Here is a 17,448-nt window from a genome sequence, read left to right as displayed (position 1 = left end):
TTTAGGTTTAGAGCCTTCAGTGTACTTAAGGAATCAGTGTAAATGACTGTGTTTTTGTGCTTGCCAGTGATAATCTTAACTACAACCCATACAGCGTGAACTTCACCAGTGAAAACAGAGGCATGTTTTGGTAGACGAATACTTCTTTCCCAATTTTCTGTTACGGCCCCTACACCCACGTGTTCTTTTGTTTTGGACCCATCAGTGTACAATTGCATGTGATTTTGATATTGGTCCTGAAGAGCACGGAATTCTTGTATAATGTGTTCGTGTGGAGTGTCTCTTTTCCTTAAATGCGTTAATGTCCAGTCGCACAACTGCGTAAAATCGTACCACGGGGCCAACCGTTCTAGTTTCTTGGCAACCTGGAGGACTTCGTGGGGAATTTCATAATCCCGACAGTATTGCTCATACCGCAGTACAAGTGGCCTAATCACGTTTGGTTTATTTGTGTAGTGTAAGCATGAGTTGCACTGTGTGACGATGTTGTAGCATATGTGTTGCGGTGATGACTGAATTCTGAGTACGTAAGGAAATGTGAGGAATGCTCTGCGCTGCTGTAATGAGGGTTCGTTACATTCAACATATAAACTTTGAATAGATGACGTCTACTAACTGTGAAGTTCAAATGAGGTGTTACTGTTAGGGTAACTATATATAATTTATGGTTTAATTCTAATCTTCTATGAGGCAGGCATAGTTTACCCACTTCGTTAAACAATAGATATGTAATGTCTATGTATACAAACAAGTATTACCCATTCATTTATGCCATTTGGACAATGGCAGAAATGCATGGGTAATACTTGTGTACATAGACATTACATCACTATTGTTTAACCAAGTGGGGCCCTGCATGCTAAATTTTACAGGGCTAGTATTAGGTAATGTCAACTTTTGTTGTAACATTAAGGCACCTTTTATATTATTACAGATTACCACCATTGTGTACCATCATAGTGTGATATTTACACTAAATGTATTTGACTTTGCTTTAAAACCCTGCACAGTGGTGCATCATGAAATTTTTTTCTATAGTTTCTGGCCTCAGAATGCACTTCACGTCATATTCTTGTTTGCAACAAAACTATAATGCAGGTTTCTTTCCTTATATGTTGTGGCACTTCAGGCTGCGGCGAGCTAAACCACTGGGCAGCAATACTGGAATCGCTACTGCGTGTGGAGCTGTCTTCAAACACACACAAGGAATACATAATTGCTTTTTTAGCGCAATACGATGGACACAAGAAAGACGACAGAACAAGGCGCTACTCTCAACTGACATCACTTTATTGCGTCCCTCCTTTGTAGACAGCAGAATCTAGAAAAACGTGCGCTGTGAACACCATGTGCAGGAACCACCAACATCTGATCACAAGAGCACACTCATGCGACAGAATCCCCAAAAAACATATTGAGCACTGTGCAAGGTTAAAGAAAGCACACTAATGCACTGTGACCCCAATGTCTGTATGAAGAAAGCCTCCTATAACTCTCTGGCGGTGGTATCACGGCTCTTTTTCAAAATCGTAGTATCACGAAACATTGCGAACATAAGCGATCCATACCAACAGGCACAGGTTCCCATTTGGCTCAACATTGTAAAATATGGAAGTGCAAAGCCATGCTTCGTGATACTATGATTTTGAGAAAGTGCTGTGATACCACCACCCGAGAGTTATCGGAAGCTTTCTTCATACAGTCATTGGGGTCACAGTGCATTAGTGTGCCTTCTTTAACCTTGCGCAGTGCTCAATATGGTTTTTTGGATCCCGTCGCATGAGTGCGCTCTTGTGATCGGTTGTTGGTGGTCCCTGCACATGGTGCTCACTGCACATGTTTTTCTAGATTCTACTATCTATAAAGGAGTGACGCAATAAAGTGATGTCAGTTGAGAGTAGCGCCTTGTGCTGGTCGCCTTTCTTGTGTCCATCGTTTTGCGCTAGACAAAGTATTTATGGATTCGCACCAACTAGCCCGCCAACGCATTGTGTTGAACGCAAAGAAATGCAACTTTGCCTTCTTTGACTGTGTTGCGGGCACTTCTGAAGTACTGTCTATCCAATAACCTTGGTGGCATGGAAGTGCCGTCCACTTCTATGCGTTGCTTTCTGTTTCATTGTTGCATCACATCACATTATATTCATAATGTGTATGTACTTTTTCTAAGAGACCCTTATTCCTATCCTTGTGTTATATTTGCTGTCGCATTATTTATGTGCAAATGACCAGTGCTCCAAGTTCCATTTTATCGCAAAGTAAACTACTGGTACCTAAACAGTTCTCTATATCAGAAAACCAAAGCCGAACTGCCGAACACTATCAAGCAGCAGCCTTAGTACAGTGTCAAGTAGTCAGATTTTTTTGGTTATGCAGAGGCGCACAGCGTACCTCTTTATTACTTGCTGAACAATTAAGCTGTGTGAAAACTGAGTATTTATGTAGCTTCAACCACATGCTATTGGCCATTGTTCCTGCACTCAGCAAATGTGGAAGATTATCACGGCATTTCTTTTTCTAACTCTTTTTTCTTATTACAGTGGGATTACTGCATGTGTAAATAGGAAACGGATCACATAGGCAATCAAAAGCCAACAATGTGTAAACTTGGAACATTGATTGTACAGTTTGATGACCCAGAATAAGTAGAAATACACCATAAATGATGGACAATTAACTTTTACTTGACACAGGGCTAGAGCATACAGTAAGCATACTGTATGCTCATACGGTGTCACATCAATTTAAATTTTAGTGTAGCTTTACAGTGTATGCTTCTATTGTTGCATTCTGGCAGAGGGATGGCAGTGTTTCGCGTGTCTAGCAACAGTCTCTATATACAGTAGTGAAAATGTGCGAACTGTATTTTGTAATGATTTGATAGAATGTGTAGAACAGTAAAGCCATACAATCAACGCACAGTGATGTGACTTTCTCTGCACATGTTGCAGGTTCAAAAAAGTATGGTGGAAGCTGTTGCCAAGGTTCCAACCAGAAAAGACAGCGAGTATAAAAGGGTCCACACCACTGATCTCTACTACAAGGGATGGACAGCACATGGAGCACCCTCGACTGAAGCCGACCTTGTCCCGGAAGTTGGTGCTTCACAACTTTGCGGCAGCACTTGGTTTGCACGGGTGTGTGGCATTTCTTCCCCTAACATGCCTGCCTGATGTGCCATAAACTACCCAAGCAGTGTTTCGAGGTGTCCAGTATTTTTCCATTGCAGTGTGTACAGCTTCGCCAACATAAGTGGCGTGTAATGGAAACACTGGTAAATAAGAAAAAACTTGATGTTAGAGAACACTATCCTATACTGGTTCAGATTGTCATAAAAGCGCTTACCAGACACGTAGAGACCTCCTAAAATTTGAAAAACCACAAAGAAAAGTTTTTCGGCAGCAATATTATCTGATCGCACGCACTAGTTAGTCCACCATATGCCCTGATTCCAGGACAAGCGCCTGCATGACACCGCATTTCCACTGGCTTCACCTGCATCCGGTGCGGTGTGCTGCATCCAGCAAAACATTAGAAATAAGTGGTGCACAGTGTTTTGTGTCCCCTTTCTCGACACCTACTGAACACATGGTAAACTGTTTCCAAAGCAAAAAAAAAAACAGAGGGAAAGGGCTCTGAACACGTTGCATATTAAAGTGGCTGGTACTGGGTAACGCAAGTACTGTGGCATAGTAGGTTTGCACCAGGCAACCTGGGCGCCCAAAAGGCTGCTGCTTACTTGCAAATGGCCAACGTATTGTGAGAATGTTGAAGTTCTTTTTTATTTTCATCGCTTATTTAGCTAGTGGAGACAGCTTTCACAACTGGAGAAGAAGCCTTGGAAGCATGAAACACTTCACAAAACCAGCTTCAATATATCGTGTCTGCATCACAATTTCATGGCTGCATGAGTGAACCCTCTGGTTAACATGTAAGAGTGTTCATGATGTTTGCCATGCATTATCCACTTTATTTACAGGTCAACCCTATCTTGAGATTTAAGCTGATGTTGTGTTTAGAGAAATTATGGCCGAGAGCCAGCTTTTGAGAATGCAGATTGAGCTCGACAGATTAAACGCCAGCACAAGTCGTTGAGGATTTCAGATCAAGAATCTTCAAAGGCCAGTTCATTTAGTGGTGTTAATATTCTGCTCAATGTTGACTGTTACGTTCATATGGTGCCCAAGCATTGCGGTAACAACTTCACTTGGAGTACATAGCAGGGGTGTATTCGACGTAAGCTGCTGGCTTTTTTCTGTGTTTTCAACAACTGGTTGCTTGTTCAGTTTAAATTTTCTAATTTTGCATTGTTTATTAGGTGTTGTGTCCTGTTTCCTTTGCCTGCAGCTTCTTAGTTAAACATCTGAATAGTGAACACCACTCTACCTTTTGCTTGATTTTCTAGATTACACGCCCTCGATGCAAAACAATTTCACTTCAAAGCTGCTTGTACCGTACTGAAAGAATAACTTGAAGCAGCCATAGCCACTAATGACACGCAAGAGATGGTTATGAAAATTGTAATATTATTTTTTGATCTACAGGGTGTCTTAACTATCGTGCACCAAGATTTAGAAATATGTAAATGCGATGTAACTAGACAAAATGAAGGTAATGTTGTTTGCTGTCGCTTGGAGATACTCTGATTATATTTTGCATTCTGCCTATTTACATAATTCTTAATTAGTTAATAAATATCTCAAATAATTAAATGAAATGTGTCAATGAAAAGTTGTAGAGCAATATGAAAGCCTCCTTATACACTTTTTTGTTACTGTTACTCATTGTGTGCTACATAAAAGTGTTTTTCCAAGGAATAAGCCTGCGAATACACATAAAGTGTCTTGAATGGCCAGTCATGTGTCAGTTCTGTGGTGCAAAGCCACGAATACACCTTAAATGGGTTCTTTTAAGTAAAAGACTTGGCTCAGAAAATTATCCTTTTTTATGCAGCCTGTGGAGACAAGGTTTCTTAGACATGGCCATGGCCCTCAAGGAAGATGCCAAGGCCACAGGCAGTTCCTCCAGTGACCGTGAAATGGTCCCCTGGGGCACAAGTCTAATTTGGCACCCCTACCTTTCTGCTGCAGCTTTTCTGTCTACTTAGCTAACCAGGTGGGTCAATGATGGCAAAGGGAAAAAAGAATCAACAGCTTCAAACGTAGAACTTGCTCAAGCTCAATGCATTTTTGGTGTGAAATTTTTCCCTTATCATTTATCAAAAAACGGGTAATAAGTGTATGATATGGTCTTCATACGGACACCTCTTTCCAACAGAGAATTAGCAGTAAAAAAAAACAGCTTATGAAGACTTGAATATTAGCTAGGATGATGTGGCACAGATACGATAATGATTATGAATGTTTCTGGTAAAGGTAGTGGTAGTAGAGTGAATAATCAGCTTATAAATAGATTAAAAGACATTTCGTTCCAATGCCAGAATTTTAAATCATCCCAAATAATTCTTGTGTTTGATAGTCTATGCACATTGAGTGACAGTGCTTCTTGATGCTTGCTTCTTGCTCACATCATTCTTATGCTGCATAATTCACCTGTTTAAATCCCCAATTTCTCCCGTTCAAGCAACTTTACATTCATCATAAGAAGACTCGTAGATGAGTTCCAGAAACTTGCTGATGAGATTAGGGGGCGGCGTGCACCCCAGGCTTAGATATGCATTCAAGAGCCTCATATCTTGCAAATGTTTGAAATACTCCTGCTAAGCAAGTTCTTGGTGTCATACAAGGTTATTTGCGAGTACGAATTTGCCTAAATTTAGAAAACAGTCAATCTAAAACATGACAAGCAATATTGCTGACAATACACACACATTCCAACTGAACTAAATACAAATAAATATAGCACCAAATGCAGAATCATTGGCATGATGCCATTCTTTCAGTGGAATAAAATTTGTCCTGCGTTGTAAATCTGGAATCCTTTATAACCCAGACTACTAAATGCCTCATGAGGGTTGTGACGTAAAATATGCGTGTATTTATTCCTCGTTCTTTTTTACATTAAGACCCGATAATGCTTAAACAACAGTGAAAGAACTGAGATCACGGTACTTAATACTTTATATTGCTCCAGAAATCCATTTTTCTGCCGATCGCAGCATTTGACACTAACAATTTTTGACAGAAAATGTGAGACAGAAGGCACATAACACTTAAGGTGGTGCTATTCACTTTGATTGTTTGGGAACTAAACTCATAATGTACATGTTACGGCCCTACGTGTCATGGCCTTTGAACAACAAAAAGGTAGGGGGTTTGCGTTTTGCAAAACTGCATGGAGGTTTTTACTATGTGCAATTAAAATTAGAAACCTTCACAGCTGATACTAAATGCATTCTCCAGAGCTTTAGGTTATACAGGTGCACTACTTTACACAGAACACACTCTTTTACCTCATCACTGCCCACACTCTTAGGCAAAGTTACACCCTTTGGAGTGCCCCTTCTGCCACAAATCGATAATCGTCATCTGCCTTGTTGCGTTTCCTTTCTTTAACGCTGCTAGCCCCGTACTTTCCAGTAACGAACGGCATGCGCGTAATCAGCATGATAGCATTCCCGAAAGGAAAGTAGCGGGCGTGGTGTTTTAAAGAAAGGAAACACATCAAGGCAGATAATGATTATTGTTCTGTGGCAGAAGGGGCACTCCAAAGGGTGCAGAGTGCAGGTGGTGATTCAGATTCTTCAAAGATGTTTCATTGTATGGAATGGCACATAGCTCTTCACTTGTTTGCAGAATATTGCATTCCAATTGTGTCATATGAGATGAATCCATTAGAGAGCTTTAACTTGCCCTAAATTTATTACAGCTCTGTACTGGTAAACTGGCAGCAGCTTGCAGTGCTTGTGGAAAAACAATTGTAACTGCCATATTATATGTAACTGCTAGTGCACAGGCATCGGCAGCAGCAATGGTTAGGGTACACTTGTTTCTTCTGTTCTGGGGTATGCATCCTCCACGAGAAAGTAGTTTTTTTCGTCTTCCACTTCTACCACATTGGAATGTGAAATGGGGTGTAATTTGTAGGGTATACCGTTGCATAAACTTCATGAGCATTTACTCTTGTCTGTGCCACACATCATTGTTGCTACGACTGTAAAAGCAGTTTACAGCACCCGTGGGGAACAATCTGTGAATCTTTAACGAACAGTAAGGATAATGCATAATCGAATAATTTTAGTATTTTCAACAAATTTAGCACTCTTTCCTTTCCACTGTGGTGTTTTTCACTCTAATGTTGGCACAAGGTTTGTCTGCAGAATGTCATTTTGTGTGAAAGAGTGCACTTGTGCGCATAACGCCTCATCGTCAACATTCTGCTGCACAGAATGTCATTAGCTTTCGTATGCATTGGTCACTATCGCCTGCTCCGTTGTTAGTTGGAATGTAGAATTTATGTAAAGCACATTTGATGTTCTAACAAAAAGAATTGTGCCCTCTTCTAATTCTCCTACTTGATGCCTAGTGCTATAATAGCATGGTTGACACCATGAGAGTCAGTGTGGTGCATAATTTTGTCTGGTGGGGTGGGGGGTGTACATTAACTTAAGCAACTTTTCCAAACGACTTGAATCAATATTGTGGAATGCTGTTTTTTTTTCAATACTGTTACCAAGTTTCACTTTGGTTGTGGCAACAAGTTTGATGTAGTTCGCTAGCACTCCTGCCAACAAATATAATGTGCAGGCATCTGTGTTGAAAAAAAGACCAGCTAATGGTTTGCGTGGAGCTAAGGTCCATTTAGACCATTAAATTTTGAGCTTACACCGGGGGAAATAACTGGTGAATGAAAGCACACCCAGGAGAACTGACCATAATATTTTCTTTCATTATAATAATGCCGAAGCTTTGAACTGCATATGAACTGACTTGTTTAAAAAATGACCCATTTCCTTGTTCACGTAAGACAAAGGTTTCACAGGAAGACAGAAACTTGAAGCCGTCAACAGCAGCATGAATATAAACAGCGCTCGACGTTTTGCAATCTTGCACCTGGTTATCATATTGTCCATCCCATTTTTTTTCACAGGCTGTTCTTTACTGTTTTATGGTCATACCCAGTTTAATTTTAGTGTCCCTATTTTTAATATTTCGTTAATATATCTTTTCTTTATCGGCTTTTAACAAAATATATATTCGTAATGTGCCTTCATTTACCATTTACAATGATCTTAACCATAACCAGAACCTTGATACAAAATTTATTTTCTTTAAGTCTTCGTTTGCCTTTTCCAAAAGTGCAAACTTTTTATCTTGATACCTATTTTGTCTTCTGGGAAGATTAGGTCTACTGGATTAATGACTGCTTACATGTGTACACCATTTTCTGTTTTGGTCACCCCTACTCTTTGCAAGAACTGACAGTAGTGCTCATACCCGCTCCATCACAATCACCACTGCTAAGCACACCCTTTATTTTAACACTTTCGCTTCTCTTGACCTATTATATGCACCAGTTTCTTCTCCGCCAGTGAGGCTAGGGGCCAGTGAGCTATTCACAATCCAAAACAACACAGCCAAGGAAAACATTTGCTGCCCTAATAACAAGCACCTATGTCGAAATGTTGGCTACAGCAACATCCCTTGTTCCAACAATGTTGGTCTACTTACATGTTTTTCTAACACAGAAGTTACTGCTTTGTCGTGTTCTGTGATTACACTTTTTTGCCGCTTTCTTTAGGATGGATATTCACGAATACTATTTGTTTCTCCTAACAGCAGCAAGTTTATCCTTGCAAGCATTTTCGGTCAAGAACAACTTTCACCAGAAAGAAGTGCAAGACGAGTGATTGAAGAAAAATAAAGTTGCTTCTGTGATCTAAGAACTTGAGGACTGAAATGTTGCACCTGTTTGTATATATGCTATGCAGTGCCTTCATATCACAAAGTGCAAAGTGTTTTATCTCTGCAGCCATGTCAGTGTGTTGGCAAGACAATTTTCTCAATGGTGACCTGCTGCTTTGTCTATGAGCTGCCTTCATGACATTTGCATTAAAGGCGATGTACTATCGTGGACAAAAGTACCCTGGAAGTGCGAGCGTTGACCCAATTGCATTTCTGTTCAAGACCGCTGAAAACAGTGGGTCACGTATGCACATTCCGAACGCAGATGGTGGCATGGCTGATTCCAGCAAATAGTGCACCATAAAATTCGGTCGACTGTCGCACGTCCTGGGCAATTTTCGCCCCGATGGCACATTCTCGAACAATGGATATGCTCTGCAAGATGAAATATGGGAAGCACCTGTACTTTAACGGATATAGTACAGATTTAGCATACGGAGTCTTTCGTTTTCTGAATACGGCAAGCACCTGTATTTTAACGGTTATATTACAAATTCAGCATACAGTGTGTTCCGTTTTCTGAATACGAGAAGCACTGTACTTTAACGGTTATAGTACAGATTCAGAAAATAGAGTCTTCCGTTTTCTAGATACAGAAGCACTCGTATCTTGTATTACGGTCTCTCTTTTACAGTTGTACGTTCTACGAAAATGACCGTGCTTAATTTGCGAAAGAGTGTTCGGTCACAAATTACCAGCAAATTTTCTGTAAAGTAAGGCAAATTTTTTTTTACAGTGCACGTGATCCCTCCTAGCACGTCACGCCGACGGTGGCGCCAGCTTTTCAAGTGGTGGAGCTCGAGGCCAATACCTAAGCTGTGTTGGAAGAGCAGGCCTGTCGAATATGGCGTCTTCATGACATATACAGCTGTTCTGCGTATCATAAGTTTTCGCGTAACCATATTGAGACAGATCAACGCTGGTAGTCAAACTCCAGCAACGATGTGAGCAGTTCTACAGCTTGCTAGTGACTTGCGTGCCGAACAGGCTGGTGTCCGTGCAAGTATTGCAACGCGTTAGCATTACGAGCGCCTGTTTATATATATATATATATATATATATATATATATATATATATACGTGCGTGCGTGCGTGCCTGTGTGTGTGCGCGCACGCGTGTGTGTGTGGTGCAAATGACGGTGGTCTGCTCTGCACCAGCGCCAGTTGTACTACGCTCCGGGAGGAGGCGGGTCCTGTGTCGAGTGATCTCCTGAAAAACACTTTGCAGTGTGATGAAGGCGTTTTATACCACCACGTACTTTTTTGAAACCATAGCAGGTAATAATGCATCGAATGAATGTGATGGTTTTACGTTGTGCCGCAAAGTCGTTTCTTTGCGATTACTGCTGCGGACTCTGCCGTGACAGCATGTTGGTGTCGCATAATAGCACTACAGCGCTGAGCTCTGATGAGGTCTAAATCTGGCTAGCTCTGTAGAAATCCATAACATTACGTTCGAACACATCGGCGTTGAAAATACTATGAGAAATTTCATTCCAACGCAAAACATGGCGCACACTCGCAGTGCGAGCCGAAGCCTACCCGGAGCAGAGGATGGCACATTCCAGCTACGCTTCGCCCCCGGGTGCGTCGAGCCGAAAGGCCGAGATCTCACGAGAAGAGCACTCGAGTTCTCGATATGCCAGCGCCGGAATCGGTCGCTTCCTTTCACGATGCTGCCGAATTAAGGATTTGCTTACGCTTGCAAAGATACGACTAAATGAAAATTAAGAAACTTGAACGTGTTGCATAAAATGAAAACACGAACAAGTGAGAAGTATTGCTTTTAAACAGTACGCTGAAAAGTAAGCACTTTTGTCATTTTTGTAGTGCCTCATAGTAGATAATTTAGGTGGTGACTGTTGCATATTTAAACTCGGCGATATCCAATAAAGAAATAAATAAATAAATAAATAAATAAGAATTACGAGCAAGAATACACATCGTCACTCTTACGAACTGTTGTTTTGAATTCCGGTGTGCAAATTAGGAAAAAATCGCAAAACCACGATTTTAAATTTCTGCGCCGATATAAACCAAATGGCATTCGTGTTCGATGCTCGATTTCAGCGAAATCTGAGACAATTGTTAGTTTTTGAGCGCAAGCGTAACTCGCCAGCTGGTGAAATCGGCGATGTTTGACGCTCCGAAGGAGGAAGTACCCTGGAGGCGATGGACAGGGCAAGGTAGTGCGCGGCAATGTAGCGCCACCTCGATGAATGTGTACGTACCGTCGAGCATTGGGAGGACAGAGAAACGACGCTTCGCGGAGGGCAGGCTGGGTGTGCACGTACATGGTGCACATGTCTTGCAAAATAGTGCGCAACGGAAGACAGCGCGCTGCCTCTCTTGCGCACGCGAGATCGAGGCACGCCTTCACTCGCACACTGGGGGCGCGGGGACTATGTTATCGCCCATGGAGTTTATACAGAACGTGAGGGCGGCGACATAGGCAGAAATACACCTGGAGTGTATATATAATTGCTATCGCAATGATATAGGAATGGCACCCATACACTTGTGCGTAACCCACGTTCACGACGTGAAACGTCACTGTATTTCTCTTTTTTTTGCGCAAGAACGATCCAATTTCAGCCGTTTATCGAATTACGCGATTCTTCCGCCGAAATTCATATCAACATACAGCAGACAGATTAAGTATAGTTTGCTTAAGTTCAGGAAGTTAAGAAGTACGTACTGAATGAAGGCCGATTGAAATTAGTTGCTACGAGACATGTAAAAAATTACAAGAACACTCACGTTCCGGCTAGTCCAAAGCGAAAGTCTATCATTTTGTTAGCTGAGTTCGCGGCTTGTGTGAATTGATTTATATTCCATTCAAAACGTTGTATAAGTCGACTATGAGGACTTCGAAATTATCGAAACAATTATCTTTTTCTGTGCTCTTCGAAAGTCGGGACGTCCGGCAAATACACGAGACGAATTTTGCATTTTGTCTCCGTCAACATCTTGTTATGCCGAAGCATAAGGGTGCGGTGAAAAAGTGGCTCGATTCCGCAGTATGGAGTGATAGTGCTACGTGATATAAAATCGTCCATAAAATAAATAAAACTATCCGCACCTCACAGCGACTTCTTTTCTTTGACACAGCTAGCGCGCAGACCTTATCTCCTGATATTAAATCAGAATTTTTGACTATTTATACGTTGTAGCGTCATAAATGAGCAGGCTACGAAAAGCTTACGGGCGTTTAAAGATTGAAAAAAGACGAACAGCAACAACACAATATACCGTATAGTGTTTTGTGTGCTCGTGTGTGTGTGGTACTTAAGCGCAATTCAACCCAGCACTATATTTCTGACAAGAACCATGAAGAAGTCTCGTGACGATTGAATGACAAATCTTTCGTCATTGCTATCGCATTTGCGGATGCAGCAAGGTTGTTATAGCTTCAGATGAAGGTCTTAAAACATTAGTAAGGCAACGCTGTCGGCACCGCACATGATCGCGAAAAAAAAAAACTACTTGAAAGCTTGTTGAGCAAGGGAATCTGATCTACCGTACACCTGCTAATTAATTCGCACAGTCTGGTACGAGCCAGGACGCTATTTCTCTAGCTCAGCTGTTTTCTCCCTATTTCTGCGTACATCTCTGCAAAGCCGCCATCGTTCGTGGCGCGGACGCATGTAGACGGCCCTGGCGCCTGCCGAGGATGGCAGCGTCAGTGGCGGCTGCGTCTAGGAAGTGGAACGGCTTCCAGAACAACAGCAGCAGCGAAAACATCATTGTGCACAAGCTTAGCAGCGAGGACTTCAGCGATAATGACTTTGAGCTCATGCGGAGCCACAAACGAAGAAACGCCACGACATCCATGCCTTCGAGCACGCTAATGGTAGCACCAACTCGGAATACCGCAGTCAGCACGATTCTATTTGTACCAGAACTTGCTACCGACAACCTGAGGCAACTCAAGAGAGATTCTGTGTTGGTGCCACTTGAAGCGGCGGCGCCAAAGCATGTATCAGACGTCACAGTCAACCCACGAAAGAATGTGTTTGCTATTGGCGTTGCGCATGAGACTCCGCTGAGCACTCTGAGTAAACTTACAGAAATTGGTGGCATGAGGGTGCGCTCCCCCTGGACAGAGGTTCCACTACCGGTGTAAAGTACGACATGGCCGTCTGCATCTCCAGCGCTGACGTGCCGATTGTAATGAAAGCAGTCGTTGATGACGTCGCCATGACCACCGTGTCTCGCCTCGATACATCCCGCTGTTTGAGGATAATCTCAAGGGCGAGTCTCTCTCCTCGTAGGTCGAGGTGGGCCGCATTAGACACCCCGTGCGGCCATTTATGCCAAGACCCCGTCAATGCCGCAATTGTGGGACGCCTGAGTGCCATGCGCGAGAGCACGCTCACGATGCCTCGAAAGCCACGCTGCATTCTTCTGCGCAGCCGCGGTCCCCAAATGCATTCGGTCTCATGACGCTTCCTTGAAAGGCTGCCCCGAAATAAAGGAAAATGGCAGGAGAGAGTTCCTCTCATCGCGATAGTGTCGCGGCTGTTGGAAAGCGAGGACTTCAAAGGACGCCGATGTGAAGAATACGCCACATCGGACTTCCTCCTCGGCCCCTTAGGCTCAGTGGAATCCAATCTAAATCTGACACGGTAATGGCGGAGAACAATGCAGCTTGGTTGAAACTACTAGGGCCAACGCGGAAGCTACAGTCGGAGGCGGAGCCACTTCGAGTAATACAGAGCACCACTGTACAACCTGTGGAGTTCACAGCACGGGCTCATGACAAACTGCCCGAGGAAAACCGGCAAGTCTCTATGATGCTCCGGTCTTTGGTGAATACTCATCGAATGCTTTTGAATGAGGTGCATTCTTCATCAGCACGAAGTGCCATGCAAGTGCTGGATGCTCTCAATTCAGTGCTTGCCAGTCTTGGCTAAGCACAACGGCTCACCCACAGCACTATATTTGTACTTAAGTAAAAAGAGGCCACGGATTACTTCGAAGATGTAGTGTCAAGTACATCAAGGTGCTGCTAACGACCACTGGCCCCTTGGTCATCCCAGGTGACTTGAGCGCGTATCACTAGATATGGAGATGTCCTAAGACTTCTTTCAGACAGCAAATGACGGCAGCCAAATGTATCGATGGGGAACTCGCTTGGATTCGAATTCGGTCGCCGTGTGGGCGCGCGGCGCAGGGTGCTCACACAATGTTCCCTCGCTTTCTATTTTCCCTTTCCCACCCAGCGTAAGATAGCAAACCGGGCAATCGACCTCCCTACCTTTCTTCTCCTCGCTTTATCTCGCGGAAAAAAACTGGCGAGAAGCAGCTATTGCAGTTCATTGGTTTCTTTTTCGGCGCATGAGACATGCCATTCTTTTGCGAAACCAGCCCTGAAGTAAAAGCGAAGAAAAAATGGTCCAGAACTCTGCTTGTAAAATGCACATATACTGTACGCGGCTTACCTCTGCTATAGTTAAATCCTGAGTGAAGCTGTGTTGGTTCTTTCTACGTTCCAGCATGTCTCAGAGGCATTAAATTTTTTTCAAGTGCTTTAATCTGCTGGCACGCACGTTTTTTATAAGCCTTATAAATTTCGACACGTGCACTACACGCTTGCGATGAAGGTCTGGTGGGGCCGGATTGGAAGAACAATGCAGTTGGAGAGTTCCTGAAAGTCAAACTTTTCTTCTACATCAAACAGCAGTAAATGGAAAGAATTTGTTCGGAGCTGTTTATGCCGTGTTTTATAACCAATCAAAATCTTAAAAAGTGTTCCTTGAAATAAGATCAAATTCCTAATATATTAGGTGCCCCACTTAGAAAAAAGATTATCGGGTTTTTTCATGACAAAACAACGATCTGACTATGAGGCACGCTGTAGCCGGAAATTCGGACCACTAAGCCTAAGTACACAGATGTTCTCGCATTTCGCCCCCACCGAAATGCGGCCGCCCTGGCAGGGATTCTAGGGGCACCACTATATCTTTCCTGTTGTTCGGAATGTTTTCCTTGCAATCCATGTGCACAGAAAGGGATACACTTACGGCTGAAGAAAAGCGCTGTCAGGGCGACGATCTTGTGAAACTGCACATGCGAGTCGAGCGGCATGTACTGCTGCAGAGGCAGCTCGCGGATCTTGGTGATCAGATTGCGACACATGGTGAGCAGCAGGAGCGAGTAGCAGAAGGAGAGTGAAGCCGCTGATCCTCGTGTGATGGCGATACCGACTCCCATCACGTGCCGCAGGTCCATGTGTTCCGACATGTAGGAGTAGTCTGCCAAGTGCGAAAAGGACAAGTTACTTTTTCAAGAAAGAATATAAAACGGCGTGCATCCATCGCTCGCCCAGGCATGAATTGTAAGTTTACGCCAAACCTTTAACGAGAACTTAATTTGAAGCAAGCGACTAAGTTCTAGGCAACAAAATCAAGCATGCCTGTTAGCACACCCTAGCTATGTTAAGAGCCAATGCGGCATTGGCCTAAGTTAGCCTTTTACTTCGCCTAATGAACAATTCATATTACAAATATAACTTTCTCAGACATCACGCTCTAACGCCTCGACAGTGAAATCTCAGACAAAAAGTAGTCCCATCACTAGGTACGCTGATGGTGTGGTACACCAAAAACCACTGCTCTGACATTGACGCACACTAAGTTTAAATCCGCGCCTTCAGAATCGCATTGCACTGTTGTCGCGAAAAGGTTTTAATATAACCTTAATCTTTCACTTAAAGAAATTGTTTTAGCGGATTGCAATGAAATGTCAACAGTAAACAGTTAAATGAAATCATTTCTTTCATCATTAAAATCCACCCTGAAAAGTACTCATATAACGTAAGGTCGTTATAAGCTCGAAGATGTCAGCGTAACCCGCTTTGTCACAAGTCGCGTATCCTACGTCACTTTGTATCATAATCTAGCAAATTGCTCAGCGAGGCAGATTCCGCATAAAGGTGGTGAGAACTGCGCTAGCAACATTCGCGCTACTCTACTACACAAATCATACCATAAGAAGTCAACAAAGACGCCAAAGGCAACAAAGGGGAAAACTTGCACTTACTAATTGAATTAAAGAAATCATAAATTATTGGCAAATAAAAGTGGATAAAAGAACAACTTGCCGCAGGTGGCGAACGATTCCAAGTCTTCGCATTAGGCGGGCGACACTCTAGCCAAATGAGCTACAGCGGCGCCATTTTCCCATCGACTTTCTTGGGCAGTGATGTTTTACTATTACAACTAACGTTGGGAGTGTTAGTCAGTGCCGCGACTCACAAGCCTTGGTGGCGGATGTGGAACATCATTTTTGCGGCCGGTGTCACGCGTACGTAATCGTTTTGGGTGAAAGGTCAACAAACGAGCACATGCTACCTGAACCGTTCAATGGTGCCGGATTCGAGAGCCACGTTATGTAATGAACGAGAAGAAATGGGGTGAACCGAGGGGCCTGATTTTCAATAATGACATCAAGAGAAGCCAACAAACAAAAACACCACGGACAACACAGGGGAAATTGCCTATAGTTACTAATTGAATTAAAGAAGTTATAAATTAATGGCAGTGAAAGCGGATGAAAGTAGTGGTCTCGAATGCACCAACACTTATGCCTTTAGGTAACATGTGTGGGTTTATTGACCAGTCGTGTTCACCCAAAAAGATTACGTACTCATGACGCCTGCATCAGCAAGGATGTTCCACATCCGCCGTCAATGTTTGTGAGTGGAGGCGCTGGCTAACTTTCCCAAGGTTAGTTGTAGTAGTAAAGCGCAAATAACCAAGAAATAGGATGAGGAAGCGGTGCCGCGGTAGCGCAATCGGTTAGAGTATTGCATACGTAATGCGAAAACGTGGGGTCGTTCCCCACCAGCAGCAAGTTGTTTTTTTCATCCACGTTCATTTCCATTATATTTATCCTTTTTTTTTACTCAAACATGAGGTACAAGTAATTTCTCATATGTTGTGCTTGGTGTCTTTGTTTGTTGGATTCTTACGATACGATTTATAAAATCGGGCGCCCGAGGTAACCACTTTTTTCTCGTTCTCAAATAACGAGGGTCTCGAATCCGGCAACACTGATGCCTTTAGGTAGCATGTGTGGCTTTATTGACTAGTTTCCTTCACCCAAAAGGATTACGTTCTCGTAACGCCTGCGGCAGAGAGATGTTCCACATCAGCCGCAAAGGTTTGCAGTGATGGCGCTGGCTAACTCTCCCAAGGTTAGTTGTAGTTGTGAAACATAAGTACCCAAGAAAGTGGATGGAGACGCGGCACCACTGTAGCTCAATTGGTTACAGCATCGGACGCCTAATGGGAAGACGTGGCAATGTTCCCCACCTGCGGCAAGTTGTTTTTCCATCCACTTTCATTTTCCAGTTATTTATAATTTCTTTAATTTAATTAGTAAGTACAAGTAATTTCCCTGTGTGGTCCTTGGCGTCTTTGTTGGCTTCTCATGCTATCATTATTGAAAATCGCGCGCCTCGGTTAACTTTATTTCTCCTCGCATATTACAGAAAGACACTTTAGACGTGGCGACTAGGTAGTAGGGGCTGCGAAGTGTGAGATATTTTAACGCGATTCTTTTATTGTGTACCTTTCTG

General features: G+C 43.0%; 1 protein-coding gene across 3 annotated transcripts in view; it reads right to left on the bottom strand.

Moving 5' to 3' along the window:
- Duox (dual oxidase) overlaps nt 1-17,448 on the bottom strand; it is a 448,965-nt gene that overhangs the window by 84,719 nt on the left and 346,798 nt on the right. For all 3 annotated transcript variants that reach the window (XM_065437132.1, XM_065437133.1, XM_065437135.1), the window contains one exon: nt 14,891-15,121. In XM_065437132.1, coding sequence (XP_065293204.1) covers nt 14,891-15,121 — 231 coding nt within the window. The remainder of the gene's footprint in view (nt 1-14,890; nt 15,122-17,448) is intronic.

Source organism: Dermacentor albipictus, chromosome 1 (assembly GCF_038994185.2).
Source record: "Dermacentor albipictus isolate Rhodes 1998 colony chromosome 1, USDA_Dalb.pri_finalv2, whole genome shotgun sequence".
Taxonomy (NCBI): Eukaryota; Metazoa; Arthropoda; class Arachnida; order Ixodida; family Ixodidae; genus Dermacentor; species Dermacentor albipictus.
The sequence above is the reverse complement of the archived record's forward strand: the minus strand, read 5'-3'. Positions and strand labels throughout refer to the sequence as shown.